General features: G+C 46.3%; 1 protein-coding gene across 10 annotated transcripts in view; it reads right to left on the reverse strand.

The window, feature by feature from the left end:
* The window catches only part of celf2 (cugbp, Elav-like family member 2), a gene marked incomplete at its 5' end in the record, with an annotated part of 50083 nt that overhangs the window by 7423 nt on the left and 17480 nt on the right, over positions 1-25180 (reverse strand). The window contains 7 exon segments of one of the 10 annotated variants that reach the window (XM_062382898.1): positions 349-492; positions 1728-1907; positions 4987-5103; positions 8029-8163; positions 12404-12467; positions 14306-14467; positions 21092-21171. In XM_062382898.1, the coding sequence (XP_062238882.1) occupies positions 349-492; positions 1728-1907; positions 4987-5103; positions 8029-8163; positions 12404-12467; positions 14306-14467; positions 21092-21171 (882 nt within the window). 10 annotated transcript variants of the gene reach the window in all.

Consider the following 25180-nt stretch of genomic DNA (forward strand, 5'->3'; position numbering starts at 1 on the left):
TAAAACATCTTGTCCAACAACTTGACGAGGGCCACCGAGGACAGAAATGGACAGAAAACACAATTTGTCTAGACTAAATAAGAAAATCCACGAGCATCAAACCCTTTTTTACGGTATTTAAATCATAATGTTCTGTTATGATTTTATTACTGACCGACAGAGGTTTGAAATCACATCACAAATATCTGAGTCAAGATTTCATATTCCCCACACGACATGAGCAAGACACAACCAGCAAAGAAAAAAAGACATCCTATCTGCAGGCGTTTGTGTTTGTGTTTGTCTCCCTTGTGTCTGTGTGTGTGTGTGTGTCTGTGTGTGTGTGTGGGGGGGGAGCTGCAGCCGTACCGAAGCACTTGCTAAGGTTTGTCTGTTTGTCGATGAAGACTTTGGCAGAGACCACGTTTCCGAAAGGCATGAACATCTGCAGTATGTCCTGGTCTCCAAACTCCTGGGGCAGGTGGTAGATGAACAGGTTGGCACCTTCGGGACCTGGTGGGGGGGGGGGGGGGGGGGGGGAATGCAGAGCAGGTTTCAGGTCAGAGCGGTTTATTTTTCATTCAAGCAAAAGAAAGCTGCAGGAGCCGGAGAGCTGCATTGTGATCGCTGTCGTCATCGGACCGGAGCTGAAGGACGCCGCTCAGCACAATATTTCACGACCTTGAGTTTGTGATTGCTTTCAAACGACATTCTCACTGAACGCTACACAAAGACGGAAGCTTTTTACTTTTCTCAATTTGACGATTATATATATTTTTTGCCGGTTCCTTGTTCTCCTGCTTTGGATCCATCACACGTCCTGATAATCCCGATAGGTCACATCTCTCAGTCGTTAGACTGCACTGCTAAATGAAGCCGGGGGGGGAGCCGGATATTTGTCACGTCGGGTTCTGATCCCCCCCCTCCCTCGTGGCCAGTCAAAGACACAGAGCATCTTTGCAAATATATCTCAGTTGGAAGCCGAGGTCGAGAGGCGCACAAACAAACAGGATGTGGCTCTTGTTTGTTTTACGAGACGTTTCATCAGCTGGTTTGTATTCAGAGCTGTCGTCCAAAAGCTTTTAGGTAAATTTAACTTCCGCCGTCGGATTCGGTGCGAAGGAGCCACTCTGCACCAGAGCTGATACACAGATGATCCCTTTTTACATATTCTCTTCATCGTAGAATAAAATCAATGTTCAATTATCAACCAAAACATTGATAATATTCATAGAAGCTTGGTTAAATACTGAGAGCGATTCTGCAACTAAAACATATTGACTGGGAATTTGGTAGAAAAGCAAATCCTTGAGATTTTAAGGATTATTAAGAAACAGAGTTTGATCTGATTTGATTCCTCGGCTGAAGTAAAACTTAATAACAGTTTGTCTTTCAAATATAAAATCATAATAATCTCAGAGCCCTGATTTCAGCAAACTACCTAAAAGTCAAGTTTATGCTCAAGTGGACGTTTTCCTTCAGTACCATCTTACCGTAAAAAACTGATAAATGAGCCTCAAGTATTTGAAAAACAATAATGTCTTAAATTTAAAGTTTACAATATTAGTTTGCTTATCAAATAATCACCTCTAGGGAGATTAATATCACAACTACAATAATAACATAATCAAGCTGCTTGTCAATGTCTCACGGTGTCTAAATCCTGCAGGAGACACTGAGTACACGTGTATTCAGTGTCTCTGTGAAGTGGACCTCCTGCCGAGCAGCGGTCACCCCGGTGTACTGACCCTCTTTCTGGCTGCCGGCGGCGCCCTGCTGCTGCAGCAGCGACTGGCTGTAGAGGGTGGGCAGCGCTGCGGCGGCGTACTGCTGGATCCCTGAGTAGGCCTGCGTCAGAGCGTCCATGGTGCCCGCCGTGCCGTTGGTGAGCCCCGCGCCGCCCAGGCCTCCGTTGAGAGCCGCCATACCTGAGAGCATTTGAGCAACTTTACACAAAACCCAACAATAAAGAAAAAAAGAGTGCACTTACTCGTTAGCGCTCCATTGATTGGTTGTGTTACATCACACATACACGTACACAACTGTTACCACACACACACACACACACACATAGTGACGCTCAGACAGACTTTACTGTAACGTACACAATGACATGTCACGACAGACAAAAAGACACATCAGTAGAATTGTCTATGACACAACAGAGCACAGGACACACACAGTATTTAGTTTACACACAGTTAAGTACAGTATGAGTGTAGCTGATGACAGCCAGAGCTGCACACAGGTGTCCTCCACATAGGAAGTACACAGCGTATCATGCACACACACACACACACACACACACAGAACACACACAAATACAAAGTGAACACACAAAAACAAATTGATAATATCTTGTTTTGACATGTGATGATATTTACGTTTCTTTAGGTCCAGACGACATTTTCAAAAATCTTTAATTTGATTTTGTCTAAATTCACTTTTTGAATCTGTTTATAGAGAATATTGTGTTCACATCAAGTATTATTTCCTTCCATCACTTCTCTTTCACTGCACTTTTATTCTCATTCTCTCTTTCTCTTGACTTTTGTGTGCGATATTTTGTGATTTATGTTTTTTTCCAGTTTCCACCGAGTCCCTGAAACTGAATTGTGTTTTACAAATAAAGCTGCATTGCTAAATCAATACGGCTGATTTGCCACTGATGGACCAGAATGTGAGCACAGCTGATCTGAGACGTGGCGGCCGGGGGGGATTTGTCCTTCCACTAAAAGGACAGAGGACAGAGACAAACTGCCAGATTTGTCAGTTAATCAGGAAGTGAAGCTGCGCAGGTATCGATGGGGGAAGTGTCCATCTTCACCATTTACTATTTTTGGACAATAATCTCCGGATCCCTCGAGCGTCAGAGTCGGAGCACCGGTGTGTGAGCTCTGATAATCGGTGCTTTTTCCAGCCGGTGACGTCTCACTTTCAGGGGAGAAGACAGGGACGTGGAGTGAGGGGGGGTGGCGGGGGACGGGGGGGGACGGGGCAGACGCAGCGGTAACACTCATTAGTTGCTTGTAACGGCTTAATATCACGATGGAGGGCAACTTGTCTGGGGGGGTCTGACATTGGCTCGGCGTCCTGTCGCCTCGCCGTCAGACACAGTGAAATAAATTACCACCGCCGAGCTCTGCATTATAGGTCACTCGTTTATTCAGGAATAATTGCACCGGTGACCTTTGCAATTCAATTAAAGCCTAGATGTGTTTAAATGAGGGCGGTCGGCGGCGGGGGGGGGGGGAGAGAGGAAGGGGAGAGGAGAGGGAGGTTAGCGGGGGACGATGTGGGATGCAAAACGAAAAGAGACCTGTTTCCCGACTGAAGGGGACGAGCCTGCGTGTGCGTCCCGTGTTCCCGTGTTCCCGTGTTTCCCCGCGTGTGTGCGTCCGTGTACACGCGTACGTGTATGATTTACACACGGAGACGGCGACTCGAGTCCACGGAGCGGTAAAGGTCAGCGGAGAATAATGTGGTGGAAGAGGCCGGTGGTTCAGGATCTGTGCTGTCATAACAGAGCTGATTAAGATCCTAGCCTCGTCTCCCCAGAGGTCAAAGGCAGGACACGATCCCCCCCCAGCCCCCCCACACACACACACACAGACACACACACTCCCACCAGACTTTAAAAGCAACCGATAAACTTTTAAAACTCATTCCACTGGATTTTAAACACTGAGATTTTTAAATACAGATTCATCCTTTGCTATTTTTCTGAGAACAAAATATTTTTCAGTAAGAACAAATGTGATATTTACCGAGCAATGTAAAATGTCAACTGCTGTAAGGTTTTGGCATTTTATTTTATTTTTTTCTAGCTTAAAGGTCAAATTTAATGTTTCTACCGTTTGTTAGTTTGTCAGCTTGATTATTCAAAGACTGCGGGGGGGATTTCCACGGAACTCGGTGTGGATAAAAGGGAATGTTTTTTATCACGTTCTTTTATATTGAGACGGTATGTAGTGGAGGGTATTAATATCTTTCAGTGTGTGAAATGTGCACCTGGATTTAAGTTTGACCTTAGTGGACATATGCACTCTAGTCAGTAAAGTTGCAGTTTGCTACACAACTTTCTGCGTAGAAATTGGTCAAATTTTATGATTTTTAAGGGGAAATTATTCTGTATTCTATTATTTTTTAGTTTCTGTAGATAGTAACATTCCCCCAGCAGTATAACAGTTTATTGCAAAACTAAATAAAGTTTGAGTTTTGTCTTTTGAGACGTTGTATAAATAGCAGAAAACACAACAGCAACACGAACAGACCAACAGGATGTGAAACAGCGACAACACGGTCGCACACAGGCGGTGGCGTGAGGCGACACAACGCCACCTCTACCGGGACAACACACCAGCAGCACTCTCACAGCAAGCACAACCCCAGGACACAACCAGGGAGCGGATGGAGGGATGGATGGAGGAAGGATGGAGGATGGATGGAGGATGGATGACATATCTGTGTCCAGATGAATGAGTGCGGCAGCGTCACTGAGCGTGAGGACAGTTTATTCACGAGTAGAGCAGCGACACAGAAAGATGACACAAGTCGGTTTTTGATTTTTTCTTCTTGTTCTCTTTTATCTTTTCTTCCATTTGAACTTTCTTTGTTCACAAGTTTTCTTTCACTTGGTAAATTATGAAGTTTAATGTGAAACCGACTCATTTAATTACCAATTTCTTTGTTCAGCCGCTGACAGAGTTTGACGACTTCATGGATTTTCAGTTCATATTTAGAAGTAAAGTTAAAATTTCTCCTTTCTTCAAAATTTTTAACAAATTGTTTACCATTTCAAAATAAAATGACACAACATGAAAATCCATACGGGTCAAACTCCACCGATGGGCGTGTTGTGTGTGTAACGGTGCGTCTCTCTGTGTCGACTCTTGGGTTGTGGTGATGAGGCTGCAGATGGGTGTGCGTGGTCGCAGCGGGTGGGGGGGGGTGATGGTGGGGGGTGGAGTGGCTGATGACAAGGTGAATACTCACTGTTCATGCTACCTGCTAGTGCATTAATGTTGTTCAGGCCGACGGTTGCGCCTGCCAGGCCCTGCAGGGTGCCCAGAGAGGTCAGAGAGTTCATGGCGCTGGCGTTGGAGCTGGCTGTTGTGCCCGGCACTGCGGGAAAAGAGGGTTGAGAAGGGAGGAAGGAAGGAAGGAAGGAAGGAAGGAAGGAAGGAAGGATGGAGGAGGCCAGGGTGAAGAGAGTGAAAAGAGAGGAGAGGGATGAGGACGGAGGTAGAGAGGGAGAGGAGGAGACAAAGAAGCATACGTCTTATAAAAGCAATGAACAAACCTCCACAAGGACGAAGAGGTGAAGGTTTCTCATCACATACAAATTAATAACTCGTGCAGCTTTGCAGGATTTATGCAGAGGGTGCTGCACGTGGAACATTTATTATATGACTGAAAACATCTGAAACCACTGCTGAGAAAACTGAGGAGGTCACTCGTCCTCATGTGGGAAACAATCTCTTCAGGCCCCTAGAGGAAACTGAGGGAGGATTGAGAAGTGATGGAGGTCACACCATCAGGAAATACAAACAGAATCTCCTTTCCGGGATTTCTGGGTTGAGCTCACCAACTTCCTAAATAGATTTTTTAATTTATTTTTGGATCCAATCATTGCTTTTAATTATTTTCCAGATTATTGAAAGTCCAGACAAACTCAGGACAAAATCCAATTCCATCTGCACATCAAAAACTTTCTTTTTTCTTTTTTAAACTCGGTTGTTCAGGCCTAAATTTTTGAATATCACATTTCCTCATTTGCAAGGTTTGTTTGGTGAAATTTCTTTGGAGACACGGATGAAATATTCCTCCACAATATGTTTGTGGTTCGAGTGGAGCCGGTGTGATCGGAGAAACATCTTCTGGACCAGAACACCTGAGCTGAACCAGTTTCCTCTGCAGTGGTCTCATTCTTTTTCATGGATCTGCACCAGAGTTTCTCTACAGCACGCATAATATTACAAGTAGAACCTTTCTATAGATGTAACAAGCTGCAGCACCTTGACCCTGCATGTGAAAACCTCACAACCACACTTTCAAAGATAAGAGCTCTGTATGGTGTGTTCACTGAAGCTGGTAAAGCGGAGGATCGCTGCATTCAAGGCGAGGCTGTGATGGCATTAAGAAATAAAAACAAAAACCCACAAGGACCAGCCGAAACAAAAACAAGACGGATGCACAGAAAAGCAGGAGCACAATCTGAAGGGACTAAAATAAACTTGATTAATGTTTACAGCTGCAAAACGTCGCAGACACAAACGCCTTGTCCACACTAACGCGGATATTTTGCCAAAATCAAAGTTTTTCCAGTTTGAGCCTCTCGTCCACATTTCGAGTTCCAAACACAGAGATTTTTACAAACGCCTTACAAAGTGCATTTTCTGTTTTTGCTGACATTTAACAAATGCTGCTTCTTACACGTGCAGGAGACGAGCTACTATTCGTGCAAACTGCGACATCTCCCATGTTTTGCGAGGCGTGCATCACTTCCTGTTTACACCGGCACATTCATGCAGAGGTCATGTGATATGCGTTAGTATAGCTGTAGCCTTTATCGCCACCCACTGGCCCGACGTGCTTATTTCAGTGTTTGTTTTTGTCTGCAGAGATATTTTATAAAACAAGAGGTTGTGTCGACAGAGATTTAAAAAAACGAGGGGGAGGGGATATCCTTAGTAGTGTAGACAAGGCCTCAAACACACCACAGACAGACTCACACATACACCTGAACACACCACTGGGACACGTGTACTGTACATGATATCGGAGGTGGTGGGTGAGATGGTGCGTGGAGCTCGAAAACCTAAAAATGCTCCTCCAGCGCCTCGTCAGAGTGAAGATGTGAACAAAGCAGGAACGAGTGAAAACCCTGAAACGCCGCCATGTCTCCATGCAGACCCGTCCACACGCGTCAAGCCGCGGTGGCGTTCTCAGTCTCGTTGACACATGCAAGCAAAGCGCCGCTCGTTCACAGAGAGCGACTCAACCTGAGAAACCATTCAAGGTGGGACTGATATTCAGAGTCACAAAGAGAGGATGAGAGAAGAGAGAGAGAGAGAAGCTGGGATGAAAGCGAGGAGAGGAAGAGACGAGAGCCGGGATGGAAGCGGCGCAAGCATTAACGTGGAGGAGGTGTGTGTGTGTGTGTGTGTGTGTGTGTGGTTGTGTGTGTGTCTGTGTGTGTGCACGAGGAAGAGGGGAGGTGCTCTTCATATTCATGCTCCGAAAGAGACGGCAGAGCCACGGCTGCTGGAGCGAGGCCGAGCCGACATGAAAGGGGAGAATGATGGAGCAGAAACAGGGAGCTTGTCAAAAGGAGGGCAGCAGCAAAAGACGAGGGCAACGAGAGGGAACAGGAGGAGACGAGAGGAGGAGGAAGAAGAGGAGGAGGAGGGGGGGAGGGAGGAGGAGGAGGAGGAGGAGAGATGTGGATGAGCGAGGCGGGAGGAGAAAAAAGGAGTAAGAGAAATCTGAAGGTGGGGGTGTTTAACCTGAATCGAGTTTTGACATCAACCTGGTAGTTCTTACATCCCCCCCCCCCCCCCCCAGGGCCATGAGCAGATAAACAACACACACAGACACACACATACACACACACACAAACCCAGTCTGCTGTGAAACAACAACAACAGCAACAACAACAACAAGTCCTACAATCCTGACATTGAAGCACAGAACGCACACACATGCACACGTGGACAGTGCGTGTGTCACGGGATGGCGTGGGCGTTGGGTGATGAGGAAGTGACGCGTGGGACGCAGGAAGGCGGCACGTCAACAACACATCTTGTGTGATGGAGGTGGACACACACAGACAGACACACACACCAGAGAGAGAGGACGACACGGACGAGGATCTGAACAATGATGGTGGTGATGTTTCGGTGGATGGTTTCGGTGATGGTGCCGGGATCACAGTGGGGCGACAACACTGGTGATGGCAACGGTGGAGAGCGGAGAACGTAAGGCAGGCGTTGAGCCCCCCCCCCGGCGTCGGAGCCCCCCCCCCAACCCGAGAGGCTGCGGCGTTACCTGGGCTGGTCAACGCTGCAAGGGAGGCGGCGTTGGAGGACAGGGGGTTTGCGTTGGAGGGGCTGGCCGAGTTTTGGGCCGCCGCCGCTGCCGCCGCTAAAGTGGCCAAGTTCTGCAACTGCAGAGCGCTCATACCTGGAGAGAGGAGCCAGAGAGGGTGGAGTCAAACCTGGGGGGCGTGGCTGAGGCGCGGCCCGCTCACCTGGCGGCGCGGGACGCTCACTGAGCTCGAGTCGGCTGCTCGGCGCCCGGAGGCCAACAGGAGTAACAGTGTGTGGTCGTGTGTGTACTGCTGCTCTGACTGTGTGTGTGTGTGTGTTTGGGGGTGGGGGGGGGGGGGACAAACACCAGAATAGCTGATTCCACTAATAAGTCCCAGATGAGTTTAGATCAGTGGAAGCAGCTGTTGGAGTTTTCAGGTTTTTCTCCTCTGAGGCAGAAATAGAGTCAACAATTTAGTTTTAGTTTAGTGTGGAAAAAAAAACAACACAACTTCTCTGGTCTCGTTATCTAGGAGGTGAGTTGTGCTCCTTTGTGTATTACAATAAATAAAATACAAATATGGGTCCTGATCAGAGCCTGACTGAGACTTCTCAGGTTAAAGTCGATATTTTAAACTTCATGCAAAACTGCAAATCTGTCAATTATGATACGATACATCTGTCAATAATCCATATCAGCTTTCTATCAGTCAGGCTCTCGGTGTGATGTGACACTCGGTGGTGTGTGTGAGTCTGTGAGTGTGTGTGTCTGTTGGTGAGTGTGTGTGTGAGAGGCCTCAGCAGCTTCCTCTGACTCATGGCTTTGTTAGAGAACAGGTTACAAGGGTGGACACTGTCAATGTGAGGTATATGTGTCGTATATACAGTCTGGATGTATATACAGTATCATGGGAGTACACACACACACACACACACACACACAAACAAGACACCACGAAGAAGATCCACCTCGTCACATCCAAACACAGATTTTCCTGAACCCAGACGACCAGGCTGACAGCCGCAGCCAATCACAGCACACGCCTGGTTCACCACAGCACCGACTGGTCAATTAAATCAAAACCAAAGAGAAGCAGAGACGACTTCCAGTGACTACACAATCTTTTCTCCTCTTGAGGTGGTGGAGTCGAGCTGCTGCAGGAGACGAGCCTTGTGTGTGTGTGTGTGTGTGTGTGTGTGTGTGTGTGTGTGTGTGTGTGCGTGCAGTAACAAGCGTGAACACCTGAGTGTGACTCCGTGCTTACTGTACGAAACCAAAACCAATCTGGTTTCAAAGCCATTTTCTCCAATTTCTCCATGAGACGCCCCCCAAAAAAGCTTGAATGGATTTTGTGTTTGTGTTTGTGTTTGTGTTTGTGTTTGTGTTTGTGTGCCGCCCGTCTCTCTCTCGCACTAATTCAGACCTTTTGTGTGTTTTTTCTCCTGAGCTTCAGACGCCGTGAAGCAGATTTTCACGAGAGCTCCTCTTCTTCACGGCTTCTCTTACAGGAACCTAAGGAGATTTGAATTTCACTGGCCTGTTCCACTCCGCCGCTCCGGTAGAAAGCAGCTGATTGGGCGGATTTGACCGCGGAGGCGGGGATTGGCCCACGCTGGCGCTTTAAAAGCACTTCAGTGTTTGTCGAGTGTAAACAAGAAGTGAGCGATGAGCAGCACAGGGTGAGGGTTCACATCCCTCACCTCAGCTTCCTGTTTCTTTTTTTAAATCACATCCCATTTTTCTGTTTGCCTCTTTTCTTTTTAACCATTCCTCCCTCTTCCTCTCTTCCCCTCCTTTTCCTCACTGTCTTTCCCCTCCTCTTGTTCCTTTCCTTTCTCTTCTTCTTCCCCTGTTACTCATTTTGTGTCATGTCACTCCATGTCCTCTTTCTCATCCCTTTTCCTTTGCCCGCCTTCCTTTTGTATTTTTATATACCTTTTATTAATTGTTCTTTCTTTTCTTCCTTCCCTCGCTCCCTTTATCAACATCCCCACTTCATCCTCATTTCCTTTTCTTGCCCTCCGATGCCTTTTCTATCCGTTTTTTCTGCCCTTTATCCTTTTTTTCCAATTTCCCGTATCTTAATTGCTTGTCCCTCCTTAATTTTGACTTCCTTTCTTTCATTCCAAGTTTCTCTCTTACGTTTCTTTCCAGTTCCCAAACTCTTCCACCTCTTTTCCCCTCCACAGACGAATGGCAAAGACGCCTTCGCAGCAACTCTCTCTCTCTCTCTCTCTCTCCGTGCAACCTCTTTTCTCTCCTCCCCCCATCTCTCAAAGCAGCTCGACACCAATTCGTACATGCATTTGTCAAAGGCTATCTCCCTCATTGAACATACATTTTCCAGACAGTTATAAGGAGAAGAGGAGCCGGCAGGAGATAAAAATAACTGGGTTAGAGGGGAATAAAGAAGAGATGAGGCCGAGAGAAGGAAGAGGAGAAGAAGAAGAAGAGGAAGAGAAGAGAGTGAGAGAAGGCAGAGGGACAGAATGAGACAAATCCACTTCCCACATCAGAGTATCCGGGCTGTGCAGATGGTGTGTGAGACACTGTGAGTACATACGTGTGCGAGGAGGCGTGTGTGTGTCTGTGTGTGTGTGTGTGTCTGTGTGTGTGTGTGTGTGTGTGTGCAGCCTGTACGGCGGCGCAGGGCTGCACCAGGCTGGCGTTGGCTGCGTCTAATTGAATGCTCATTGGTGTAATTGAAGCCTCTCGGCTCGGCGGCTCCTCGTGTTAAAGACTGGGACCAGATGTCATTCAGCTGCCTCACATCTCCTGCCAATCACTAATGCTCTCTCTCTCTCTCCCGCCCCCGCCGCTCGCCGCCTCTCGCAGATGGGAGGACGAGCGGATCTCCAGATTCAGACGCCGCTACTCACCAAATCTTATCTCAACTATTTATCTGACAGGATGAGGTGGAGAAAAACCTTGAAAAACAGCCACAGGGGAAACGGAGAGGCCTCGACACTCGAGGGGGACGCGACACAAGACAACAAGACGAGGCCTCGACCACAGACTCCCATCACGCTTAGACCACTGCTCAATAGGAGCTGGAACCTCCCACACAGAGAAAAGCTAAAGAGGGATGGGAACAGACGAAGGAGAGGAAGGGAGGAGAAGTGTGAAGGTGAGAGAGAGAGAGGGAGGGGAGAGAGAGGGACCCTGAAAGTCTTAAATGAATTTGAATTGTATTTCTTAACACACAGTTTTTCATCCTGTGTTCAGAAGGAGGCGCTCGGGGCTCAAGTTAATCCAGAACTGGGTTAAAACAATATGCATTTTTTATTGCATCAGCTTCACCTCAGAGATTCTCACTGTCCCTCAACACTCCCTTTCCTATCTCCTCGTGTCCTATTTCCTATTCAGAAAGAGAACTTTTTTTAAAAAGACTTTATTTTACAATTTGGGTTTGGATCTTGAGCCTTGTGGCCCTAAATTGGCTGAAATTTAATTCAGAGTTTATTAAAAATACAAAATGTTAAGCCCTCAGAATGCAAGAGTACTCCCTCTTTAATAATTTCAAGCTATTAGCACCCTGAAAACTGAACAGGGAGCAGATATCAGAATTAATAGAAAAATGATGGGCTAAAATTCTGTTATGGACACAAACATGTCCAGATTCATATAAACACAGAGAATCTGACAAACTTGGGATGGGACCATGTTTGAAAGTTCAACAACATATATTTTATAGTTCATTCACCTAAAACTAAACATAAGCTTATGTTTTGCCTTTTGCTTCTTTCTATTTTTACTCTCCTTCATATCTGTCGTTCTTGACGTTGATCTTAAACCTCACCTGCAGGAACCCTGAGTCCGTCTCCCCACGTCTCGTATAGTAAGTTTATAAATGCCTGTTTTCAGCAATAAGCTTAATTTCATGTGATCCTGCAGATACAAAGGAGAAGAGCCGACAGATCCGCCCCCCCCCCCCCCCCCCCCCTCCGAGAACCCACCAGTAGATGGCGCCAGGCCGCAGAGCACCGTCTCACACTTTTTTAACCATTTTCTCCGGAACCTTTTTACTTTTCCTCCTCGCCGTGATTCATCTCTCCCTGACAAAGCCTCGGTGTTACTGTTCCTCGCCCAGGGCACCGCTCCTGTCTGGCCTCATTAAAAGATCAAGATAAATCTTAGCAACAGTTAATAAATCTGGAGGGCAAAGATCTCTCTCTCTCTCTCTCTCTCTCTCTCTCTCTCTCTCTCTATCCGCCACGCGAGTTCATCTGTTATGCTCTTTGGTCCGTTCTCTCTTTTTTTTTAGTTAAGAAGTCTGTAGAAAATAAAGAAATAACACGAGAGGTGCAACAAAGAGCGGGAGAGCCACAGAGGAGCGTGATTCCAGGGGAGTTCATCATCGAACCGATTTTTCCTTTTTGGTATTTGCACTCACCGGCCATCTGCTGGATCCCGCTGAAGGCTCCCAAGTTACTGGAGGAGGTCGCCTGCTGGAGCAGCTGATGGAGAAAGAGAAGAGAGAGAGAGAGGGGATGAGAAACGAGGTTTGATAAACAGGGGGAGAAGGAGAAACACAGCGAGCCGAGTGGGAACGGGAAAGCTTTTACACGTGTCTATGTGACGCTACGCCGGGAAAAAAGCTAAACTCGTAATGAGCGAGTTTAGCGATGTGGTTTTTTTTTGCATCAGCGCCCGATGAGTAAATGAGCTGCTAATGTAGTTTGATCTCTCCTCTAAAGCGATCGCTGTTTGTGTTCCAGCCGTGATTCTTCCAGACAAGTTGAGCATGAAAGCTATAATCTAACCGACTAATTAGATTCCGGAAACAAAAGTGGAATACTGATGCCGTCAAAAACGTCATCCTTCAAAGACTCAAATTAACAGCAAATTAACATCTTGTTTCCTGTTGTGTGTGCGGGCGAGTCTCTGGCTCTCTCTTTCTCCCCCAGAATAGAGGACTGGAAAAATACTAGGATTCACAAAACCCCTTCTTTTTTTGGGGGGGATCTCATTATTATTAATTGTTCCCCTCGAAAAAAGACAAATCAATATCCAGTGAAGACGGGACGTTTGTCTGAGCTCTGCTGACAAGACAGGTGCAAATTGCAGTTTGGAGAAAGAATAAAGAGAAAGAATAAAGAATATAATCCTGCAGCCTTTTTGAGACGCTTATTCTAAAGCTTAATTTAGAAGCTGAAGAGCGACGAGTCGAGTGTTGGAGACAAAATCTCTGCACGAGACGAGTCCTGAAAAGGCTGAGGACCGTAGAGCGAAGGGGGGGGAGAGAGAATGAGGCGTCTGAAAACAAAGAATCCCAGTAAGTTCCCAATCAAACAAATTACCAGTCGAGCTTCTGCTGCAGCCGCTCGCAAATTGGGGATTTGTGGACGCCCGAGCGCCCCCCCCAGACAAACACCTTCCTGTGGAACTCCACCAGAAGCCCCGAGAGTTTATCACTATTATAACTTCGATTGGAAAATTACTGTGAAAACAGGTTTTTACTGCTCGTGTTTCCATCAGAAAAATAAATATTAACCTTTGTACAAAATATTTTTCAGTCTATCCAATGGGATTTTAAATGTTTTCTTTTAAGGAATTACCTTAAGCTATGATTTAGTAAAAATAAAGCAATAATGTTAAGAAAAATTCATCTAAACTATTAATTAATTTAGACATATAGTATCCTATATGAATTTTGGTTTGGTTAAATATTAAAACTAAAAATACTGAGTAGATACTAAAGAACAATTGAAATATGTTCTACATTTTCTGGAAGTATTCTATAAACTCACAAACTTTCCAAACAATAAATAGTTCTATAAAGTTGAATGAATGCTTCCTTGGCGGTCACAATTATTTCTGATCTTGATATAAAAAGCTCCCTTAAGTAATATTTTTTATATTTACATTATTTTAGTATTTGAGTATAATCAGTAATATAATCAGTTAATGAAATTTCTTGTTCTTTCTGCAGAAACATATTGACGGGACATGTAATTCTTGAAGGTGACTTCACTTTGGCTTTTCATGGACTATTGTAAGTTTAATTTTCCCTGGTGGTAAATCATTGAGATATATCTTTGTCTTCAGAGACCTCATTTCCCCACTGCACCCCCTCAGGCAAGGGGTGGGGTGGTGGGAGGGGGGGGGGGGGGGCAGTGGCAGAAATCAAAGAAGAAAAGAGAGAGGGTAAAGGAAAAAAGAGGTGTTCTGGGACTTTTTCAAGTTGAAAGTTTTGGTTTGGGGCACTGACTGCGGCGGCGTTGGCCATGGGGCTGCAGTAAGGGGCGGAGGAGGAGGTGGAGATGATGGTGGGCGACGCGGCGGCTCTCCTTACAGCCAGATACTGCGGGGTGAGGCCGCCCAGGCCGGTCAGGCTCCCCCAGGTGGTCGCACTGTTCAGCTGCTGCATCTGCTGCGCCAGCTGCTGCTGCAGACGCCGCTGCTCCTTGTCCTTCTGCGTGTCGGCAAACTTCACCACGATGGGAGACGAGCAGCCCTGAGGGGGAGGAAGAGGAGGAGGAGAGGAGGAGGAGAGGAGAGGAAGAGGAGGAGAAGAAAACACAAGACAGAGTTATGGAACTTGAAACTTGGTCAAAATAAAGGCTGCAAATAATTAAATGATAATGACTCATATTCTGTCTCCTTATTATAAAGTCAAGCAATTTTCTATATGGGACATTTCTATGATGACACACACACACAGACACACACACACAGACATACACCCAGAAGGACTTAGAAAACTGATTCCACAAAGACCAATCAACACAAATTTTCAAAAAACTGTGCATCAGCAAAAAAGTCAAGAAAAAATAATCTATTTTCAATTTAAACCTCTCACACACACACTTACATACATCCACTAACACATGCACACACTCGCTGACACGGGACACTAACACACACACAGAGTCACAAAGGAAACTTGACTCTAAATCCAGTGGGGCTCTCGTCTTCCCCCCACAAGGGCTCAGTTATCTCAGAGTCCAGAATGGTTTCACCAGAAAGAGATTTCCTGTGTTCTCCAACTATTTCATCACCTCGCACAGAGAAAGACTTGGTGTGAGTGTGTGTGTGCATATGTGTATGTGGGTGTGTGTGTGTGTGTGTGTGTGTGTGAGAGAGAGAGAGAGAGAGAGAGAGAGAGAGAGAGAGAGAGAGAGAGAGAGAGAGAGAGAGAGAGAGAGAGAGAGAGAGGGAAAATTAGATAAAGTGACTGGAAGGCTGAAGAAGAGGTTGAGAGGGTAAGAGGAATATTTTGAGATCTGTACAATTATAAAAAAGTGTATTTAATCGAGTGTGTGTGTGTGTGTGTGAGTGTGTGTGGAGGCGAGTAACAAATCAAATATCTAATACACACTCGTACTGACAACTATAACTTAAAAAGAATAAAATCCCACAATGCACCTGATTAAAGCTGCAGCCCAGCATCGGCCACCGGAGGATAAAGAGCCCCTGGTGGCTGGCTGCGTGTAGTTCATAATTCACGCCTCCTCCATGTTGGCAGATGGGCCTAAATTTAAAAGTAGGCACTTCTCTATGGTCAGGTTTTCATGTTTCTGATTAATTTGGGTTTAATTAGTTATTCAATGGTGTGGTATCATTATCTCTATGCTGCATCCGGCCACCAGGGGGCGATCTGGATGAGTCTTACACATTCTGATGATAGTTAAATATTACATTCCCAGTCAGGGAAGTAAATATGCAATAAGATGAAAAATAAAGGGAGTAAAATAAAACGACAACCTCCTGGCAGGTTGTGTGTTTTCGACAGTGTGTGTCTGTGTGTGCCGGGTCTCGACTCTATCAGCCGAATGAGCGTGTCTCCTGTCTGGTGACGCCGGGGCCGTATTCACTGCGTCTCTCCACCAGTCAAAAGGAGACAGATAAAAGGAGACGACGGGAGAATTGCATTTCGGGGGGGGGGGGGGGGGGGGTGTCAGTTCGGGGGCCTCGCCGTTCGATTCCCCCCGAGACGGGAGCTCCCCAATCCCGCTCGGCTAAATATCTCATTACTCCGGCTGACACCCAGCGAGCCGGGGGAAATTCAGCCCCAGAATGAGAGTCCTGCCCTGGGAGCCGGGCCGAGGACGAGGGGCCCCTACGCCCGCTGATGCCGGTTCTACCTTAAAAACCTCTTTAAGGGAAAACGTTGAATTTTCTCAGGTCTCAACTTCGGCCTGAAAAGACGAGAAGACGAGGGGCGACTTCAACCGTCTGTCGGTTTCACTCAAAGAAACAAATCACCATTGATTTCACCAGAGGGGGATTATTTAATAATTCATCAGAGATTAGCAACAGCTTGAACTTTCATAAATCAGACGCTGCGTGACTCCGGATGAAGAAAACGTCCCTGACCAAGAAAATAACAAATTTCACTGAGCTGCTTTTTGAGATTTCACATCAATCCAAAGACGACATTGAACTAGATGTAATTTTAAAGTGTTTACATCCATATTAACACCAGAGAAATTTATATTATGTAATCAAGGGTAGTTTTTCTTCGTTAGTGCTATAGGATTATTGTATTCTTAAATAAATGACAGATTTTAACGGCTACTGCTCGAATTAGAAGTTTCCAACCCGGAGAACACAGGGTGGAGTTTTATTGTGAAGGAGACACAGGAAAAAACTGATCCCTGTCGGTTTGTGAGATAACCCAATAAATGGGTCAAGAAAGAAGGCAGGAAGTAATTTTTCAATCTCTTTAAAATTGTGAGATTATTAATTTTGGAAATCCGGTGCAGATCCAAATAAAATCTATAGAATCCGTCCTCATTAAAACGTTGATTTATTTGTTTGCACTGTAAACAGATAGGAATCTCTTAAGTTATAAAAACGTGCCAAATTTGAACTTCATTTACAAATTCAGATAAAAAAAACAAAACACAACATTGTATTAAGATCTTCTCAAATTGTCATCATCCGTGATCTCTTTGTCTTCCAAGCGCTCGAGGAGCCGCGGATGTTTTATCGGTGTTTGTTGTCGATGGGCGTCTTGTGAAAATCCTGCTGCTCTTCAATTATACCTCATGTTGTGTTAAAACTAAATCTGTAACCCAGCTGATTGGTTTTCAATTGGCCACTGTTGAACGAAAACAGCAGGGGGCGATGTGATGGCTCTACCTCGGCAAGTATTTCACGAGTCTCCGGAACATTGTTAACACCTAAAAATACAAAGAATTCAACAATAACAGTAACAGTGTCATTCAGCGGAGGACTGATAATTCACACTCGTAAAAAGCTGTTGCTCCAGTTTGGTCTTAAATAGTCTCTGGTTTCAGATATTGTAATAATAACATGCCATTAACTCCGTGTCGGTGGTGAAGCGTCCATTCATTTCTTTATCTGCAGACAGCGTCTCACCAGAGACAAAGTGAAGTCTCATCAGGAGACGATTCTACGGGAGTTAAAAGTTATTTCTGTTTGCAGTTATCAGAAATGAGCCTCACAACTTTACCTCTTATAAACTTATTAAAGTGTTTTCATCATTTCACAGGTGGACTGACCCTCAAGAAAACTTCTTTAAAATGTCTTCATATTGGGATTTGACGTTCTAGAGCGTCAATGAGCAACAGCGCCCTCTAGAGCCTCCCGTTAACCTAACTTTGATTGGATCAGTGTTTAAATCTTAATTTATACACACCCACATGTTTATAATGTTATAATTAAGTGCAGTAAATGTTAAATAATTATTCAACTCTTCACCAAGGCCTTAGACGACAAGTTCCACTATCCTGAGTATTTCTACTATTATTTTCTGGATTTGATTTGTTTCATTTCTATTATTTCTAACTCTATAAAGCTGCCTTAGATACAGTGAATGCTTCTTTACTAGTCAATATAATAAGATATCATTTAAGGACCAATATAGGAACATGATTAAAGTCTATTCTTCACTTCTCTCAGAAGTGAAAGAGGAAACATTCTCCCTGTTCAGCTGATTTAAGGTTAAGACGTTTAATGTCCTGGTCTCACACTCCACCTGTGATTGACAGATGTCCATGATGTCAGGACAACCTGTGCTCTCAGACTGACACCTCAGACGTAGCAATAAGCTCCTGGTGTAATTATCATATCCAAACCTTATAACGAGGTAATTACAGCTTGTTGGCAAAAAATAGAAAAACCTCAGCACCGGTTTGACCTCGTCCACCCAAACTTTTTTTGCGGAAGTTTCCAGACTCGCCACGGACGTAACCAGGAGAGTGCACTCAGCCAATAAACGCTCCCCCGCTCCCAGAGGCCGAAATCTGGCACACAACCACGGAGAGAGCCTCACACATCACTTCCCGTCTTTCCCCAGATGTTTAGAAGCACTCACACAAACTGAACTTATAAGCTCCGCTCGGTTTACCTTGAAAATCAATCTCACGCAGCTTTCAGGAGAGTTCCTGTGCTGTGAACCTTCTCCGTCTCATCTATTTACCACTCACGCAGCCTTTAAATGTCAAACCATGTCGTCTTCCGCTAACTAACGGGACAGCGGGGGGGCTCTGTTAGCGGCGGGGGTTCTCTGAGCACGTTGCTTTGACCTAATGTTCCAACAACAACAACGCCAGAAGAAGAGGGAGAGATTCACAAGCTGCTCTGTGAACTGCAGCACAGAGGGAAATGTTCCAGAGAGCGTCTCCTCGCCGTGGACGAAGGGGACGTCCACTTGGAGATTTGACATGTCTCGGACATTTCCCTGTTGTAGTGAACGTTTCTGACCCGGACAATCGCCTGCTGCTTCTTCATGTGCGATAGGAAAATCTCCAGAAAATCTCCAGACCTTCATTTATTGGACATTATCTGGAGTTTAGGGTTAGAAGAGTCCAACCCGCAAACCAGGAGTTTTTTTGGGGGGTGTCCCAGACCTCTATTTAGACCCTGGCTCCTGATATGACTCCATCTTGGGATCATCCATCTTTATATACGTTGTGTGACCTCATCCCTTGATTAATGTAATCTAATGTTTTTTGTCTGTTTCCGTCGCTTCTCTTCAGCTCAGTTGTCGGTTCTGTTTGTTTTCTACTTCAACGCACCTCTCTCTCTCTCTCTCTCTCTCTCTCTCTCTCTCTCTCTCTCTCTCTCGCTCTCTACTCAAACCCTTGTCTGAATGTCCTCCAGCGATTGTGCGTTCGTGGCGAGGGGGCGTGTGCGTGTGCGGCGAGGGCAGGACAACGTGCGAGGGTTCCTCTAAGTGTCATGTGCTGTTGATGGAACTAACCACACAGTGGGGGGGGGGGGCGGGGGGAGCCGAGGGCTAAATGAGTGTTTATAACCGGAGTGAATAATGCAACGCACACAAATCAACACAAACCCAACACAATGAAGCCGAGCCCACTTCTCCTCAAATGTCTTGAGAGGGTCGACAGTGAATTACCCGTCTCGCTCGTATCCACTTTCATTAGGGCCTGACATTCAGCCGGCGGACGCGTGCACCTGAATGTCACGGCTGTAATGAGAATGGATATGACAGTGACAGGGCCATCGACGAATTGGCGCGCCCTGGCTGCCCCCCCTCCCCCCCCCCCCCCCCCCACCCGTGACATGTGCCGGGAAAAAAAAAAAACCCACACAAACACACAAACACTCAAACGCACAATCTCGCTCTATCTGAGACAGTGGGGTGCAATAGAGCCAAGACAATAACCCAACTCTATTCACCAGACCTCATTCCCTCATTCGGACCCAGAGTAATTACTTTTAAATTGCAAAACTGAGGAACATTAACAAACGGATGCGGCAATTCAGGTCCCGCCCGAGGCTACACAGCGTGTTCTCAAATGGAAATGAAGGTGTTTTGCCATTGTCCACCGCAATATCGCTGTGTTACGGTTTTAAGCCTCTTCCCTCCGTGCGCCCGATAAGAGCCGGGGACACTGGGAGGGTTTACTGGTCCCATTGTGGCAGACGACTGCTCAGAGCGAGGATAATTCTGGTTTAATATCAACGCCGTCGGTGGAGAGTGTCACTCCTTCTCCTCGGAAAGACACAAACACTTCACCGACACACACACACACAGGACGACAACGGGAAAGCACACATGGAGGGCGGAGCGTGCGTTTTTCCACCGTGTCCGGGTCGCGGCACATCCATAGCAGCCGTGATTACCATGATCAGCTCTAATGAGGGGGCGCCGGGGTGAACGCCACTCATCTCTTTTCCTTTAACACAGCTTGTTATCACCACTTTTTGTCTCCCTGTCCGACTCACACACGCACGGGCGCTTCACAGTTGTCGCCGCGCACCGTGTAATTCTCTCCCAACCGCAGGCCTGTCATCCCGCCCTGTCGCCGGCATGACAATACTGACAAGGCCCCCCCCCCCCCCCCGGCCAAACCAGGAGGTGGGAACACAGAGCAGCGGCGGCCCAGTCGCCCCATTAAGGCGCGGCTGATGAGGTCGGTGATGTCACCTGGGCGCCGCGGCAGAGGTGCTGCTCTGTGTCTCACGGTTTGGAGACTTTGCCAAAGGTTCAGAAATCTGGGACCAGAAAAAGGCGAATGAGAGAAAAAGGCCCCGATCGGACTGAATCAGCTGCTCCTGCTCAACAACACTGTTCCCTCCCATCATGACTTTTAGGAGCATTGTGGTAATCTGGTGTGAAGAGACATGAAACCTGCGTGTCAGCACTTTAAAGACGAAACTCTCCAGAATCTGTGTCATCTATTTAAATCCCTCCTGAAATCAAACAGCTGCTGAGTTTATCTATATTTACCACTGAGGAGGTTTTCACTCCTGAACTGTCTGACGCCATTTAACCTGATTTTCGAAGAGAACAATTCAAGGATCTCGATTAAAAATGTGTGTGTCAGAAAAATATATGTACGACTTTGATAAAACACATAAATGCTTCATTATGGCTCTTAACAGCCTCCAATCCAAGGTGGGTGTATGTGTGTGTGGTAGTTTTTAGAATTTCCTTGATTCATATTGTCATGATAGGGATTTATCTGCTTCCTCTGTCCTCGGGGAAGACACACACAAAGACACACACACACACACACACACACTCAAACATGAGGCCGACATGTTAAAGTGTCACCACAATGACTGAAGAGGAGCTAGAGATAGAGAGAGAGAGAGAGAGAGAGAGAGAGAGAGAGTTGAAGAAAGGGCGAGAGTACAGTACCTCCATAGTCTGAGACTGGTGCATGGCTTTGATTGCATTCTGTGCCATAGCTCTGGTGGAAAACGTGATAAACGCACATCCTGTAGGGAGGAAGGGAGAGGAGGGAGGGATGGAGGGACAGTGGAAGGGAGGAGGGCAAGAGGAGGAAGAGGAGGAAGAGGAGGAAGAGGAGGAGGAGGAGGAGGGGGGGGAGACAAGAAAGAACAAAAACAAGACAAAAGGGTTGGACACGTCGTCGTTATAAATAAAAACAGAGATTGATACAGAGAACAGTTCACAGGTGGACAACATCGCTCTCAGGTCGCTTGAAGGAACAACAGCGGAGAAATGAGCACAGTGTCAGGACAACCCCCCCCCCCGTCCCACCACCACAGGACATCTGAGACGACCACAAGCAACACATTTTGGGGGACTTTTGGATTTGCCTTCCCTGCCTTCCTCCTCCTCCTCCTCCTCGTCCCTCTCCATCTTTCATTGTTTCCTCTCACTCCTTCACACTGACTGAATAGTCATACCTGCAGTGTAACCCCCCCCCCCCCCCCCCTTGTATTAAAGGCGATTTGGGGGGGTTGTTTGTCTGGCTGGTTAGGGAGTGATCAGAGGAGATAATGTGAGAAGTGCTTCGTCAATCCCCCCCGGCTAATAATATGCTAACAAACCCACCAAGCCATGTTAGCGCAGCCAGGCCTGAACTGATTCCACACACGCTCGCACACACCAACACACACTTAGACACTAAGACACACACACACACACACACAGGTTCAGGTTCGGCCGACAGACTCGTGGCTTGGCAGGAAGAAAAGTCTCAGGTCATCAGATAAGACTCGCCCTGGGTGAGGAGAGTGGATGGGGGGGGGGGGGGGGGGTGAAAGGGCAGAGAGGAAAAAGAGGGGAGGAATTGTGAGGATGGAGAAGGCAACAGACGGAGAGAGAGAGAGAGAGAGAGAGAGAGAGAGAGAGAGAGAGAGATAGAGAGAGAAAACCCTGTGAAAACACAAGAATGTCCCTGGACTTTCAAAATAAAGTTGCTTTCCGAGAGAGTTAGAGCGAGAATGTCTGAAACGTTGCACCTGAACTTTTCCTACTTCTGATCCTTTAAAAATATAAATATTATACCTATTTGTAAAAAATATATATATATTTCTGTCCTTGCTCAATGGAAAATGTCGTTAATTCACCTTTTATATAGAACTCCATCAGTGGCAGAACATTAGAGATGTGGAGAAGGTGATAAAAGGACGGTGAAGGTTATCAGATGCTGTGGCACCGACCTAGTAAACACTTCCATGTGTCCTTCACTGTAGAGAGGACATGCGTTAAAGAGAAAGGGGGTCATTTTCTGACAGTCTATTTTAGACGAGCCACAATCTGTCATTTAACGGCTTGTGTTGGAGGAGGCTGCTCCGGGGGGGGCGGGCGTCCATTTGGGTTAACCCTCCTGACTGGGCTCATAACACTGGTCAAGCTACAGCGTCATGATCTGATGGAAACTCCTGTCCACACTTCTATCTTTAGCCGGTTCCTGCAGCTTGAACCTTGAGGCTCCTAAATGAAGAATTCCTCAGCGTCGGAACATGAATTCATGAAAGTCAAAGCTGTTAATGACAACAGGAAGAAACTGGTGCTTTCCTACTGGCCTGTGCTTGTCTTATTATTCCCGGCCCCGAGATGGGACTTGGCTTGAGCGCTAAAAATACCTCACGGGCCGCATTCTGTCGTCAGCAGAGAACCAAACAGTCCTTTAATAAAAGTAGGGTAGCTCCCCAGGCCCGGCCGTCCACTGGTGGTGTGATCCATATTTTATTAATAGCGGGATGGCGGCGGCGCTCCTCTGATTGATACCGCGGTTTAATAGACGCTCAGCAGCTCGGCTAGGTGGGACCGAGGTCCTCTGGGAGCTGCAGGCACAGAGAAACCCTCAAAGACCCATTCATCTCCAGCCTGGTTATAGGTGAGTTTATTTACTGTCCAGGCCCAAACTGGAAGACAAGCATCTTCTCTTTGATTCGCCCGAGCCGCTAAGTGGTTTATATTAGCTCGACAGAAACAGGGATGTGGCCAGAGCGCCTGAAATATTCATGAGGACAAAAGAGAGAAGCTGAAAAGGGATGGAAGGAGGAGAACGGAGGGAAGGAAGGGAAGGAGGCCGATGAGGGATGTCTGGGAAAAGAACGAGGACAAATTGATGCGAGAGAGGATTCTAGGACGGTCAGGGTGATTATAGGGACGGGGAGGGAGATCGTGGGGAGTTCGAGTCGTTGGGTTTGAGGCAAAGATCGGTTCTCGATAGAGACGACCTTGAGGAGGAGGAGGAGGAGGAGGAGGAAGAGGCACACTGAGAAAATAAGACTGGAGTCAACAATAGAAAACATTCAGAACGTCCGACAGGCACAGAAAAAAATAAAAAAACGTGACCGACAGATCCACATGGAGCCGGCGTGACGATGACAGCGACAGCTCGTGTGACAGGAGGAAGAGGAGGAGGAGGAGGAAGAGGAGGAGGAGGAGGAGGAGGAGGAAGACGAGGCTGCATCTCCTCAGAACATAGAGACCACAGAGGAGGGGAGGGGAGGGGGAGGTAAAGGGAGCGTGGGAGGATGAAATCAGGTGAGTGGGTGGTAGATTGTTTGTGTGTGTGTGCGTGATTGTGTGTTTCTGGGTGTGTTTGTGTGTGTGTGAGGAGTTGATGAAGATGTTCTATTGAAAAGCTGTGGAGGGTTTGACAACTAAATCAGGGCTTTAGTTCTTTAATGAGGATTTTGAGATTTTTGTTAAGTCATTATCATGATCATAATTAACTTCTGCCACTAGAGGTCTCTCAATCAGAGCAAAAACAAAAGTCTGATGACGTGGTGAAGCAGCAAGGGATCATGGGAGTTGTTGTCTTTGCCGTCATTGCCAATAAAAAAACAACCTGACACAAACAATCGTGATTCAGACGTCCAGTTGCTCTGAACAAAATCGTGGATTTCTCTGAGTTTGAACATTGTCGCAAACATTTTGTATAATCATTTATTTTCAATAAAATAAATGATTTTGAATTATTTGACGATATAAATATAATTATATATATATAGAATAACAATTAGTTGAATTAATATTAATATTCAGGCATTGACGGAGATAAAGGGAAAAGGTTTCAGGACTTTTTGTGAAGCCCTGCAGAAACTTAAACAACCCAATGGAGAGGCTGAAAATAACAATCATTTCCTTTCCTTGTGTTTTACTCTATTACCGGAGAAAATAGAAAAAGGAATTGTGATTTTTTTTTAATATAACCAACCCAGTGGCAGAGTGGCTGCCTCCAGTGTCGGTGTGGGAGAATCCGACTGGCTTACAGTGAGGCTAAACTGGATCTGCAGGGAGGGTGAAGGTATGAATGGAGGTTAGGAGGTCAGAGGAAGAGGAGGAGGAGGGAGGGAGGGAGGGAGGTGTGAGAGCGAGAGGGGGAGAAAAAAGAGAGAAAGAGAGAGAGGGAGGGAGAAGAGATATATAGAGCGCAAAAAAAAGGAGAATCATGTCTTCACAGCGGCCTCCAGGTGTCGCTGTGGTTCACTTGCGTTCGCTCGAGCGTGACTCGTTGAAAACCTTGAAGAGGATCTCGAGCGTTTCTCAGAGAAGCAGCCGGTCGATCACAGGATCTGATTCAAGGCTCCTCGAGCACAAAGAGACGATTACACAGATTCACTTCCACCGCTCAGGTCAGAACACGTCACGGGGAATAAGACGTGAACGGTTCTCCTTCTCTGAGTGTGTGAGGTTTGTTTGGGTGTGTGGATCCTCAGAGCTGCAGTTTGTGTTACTGCTGCAGAGAACACAACATCCGAGTCCCTACGGGGATTTGAAGCAACAACATGCAGGAGGGAAGGAATATCTGTGAATCCTAGTGTGACGCCTCAACACTTAGAGTTTGGACAAAAGATTCACCGTCTGTCGGCCTTTGGTTTGTTTTCTTCACTTTTGTAATGATTTATTTATTCTGTGGCTAATTCAACTATTAATCTATTATTAGAACCAGATTTAAACGGTGCAATATTTCAGGTTCGGCTTATTTTAAGTATTTTAAATCGAGACCTAAGCCTTTCA

The sequence above is a fragment of the Platichthys flesus genome, chromosome 23 (assembly GCF_949316205.1).
Source record: "Platichthys flesus chromosome 23, fPlaFle2.1, whole genome shotgun sequence".
Taxonomy (NCBI): domain Eukaryota; kingdom Metazoa; phylum Chordata; class Actinopteri; order Pleuronectiformes; family Pleuronectidae; genus Platichthys; species Platichthys flesus.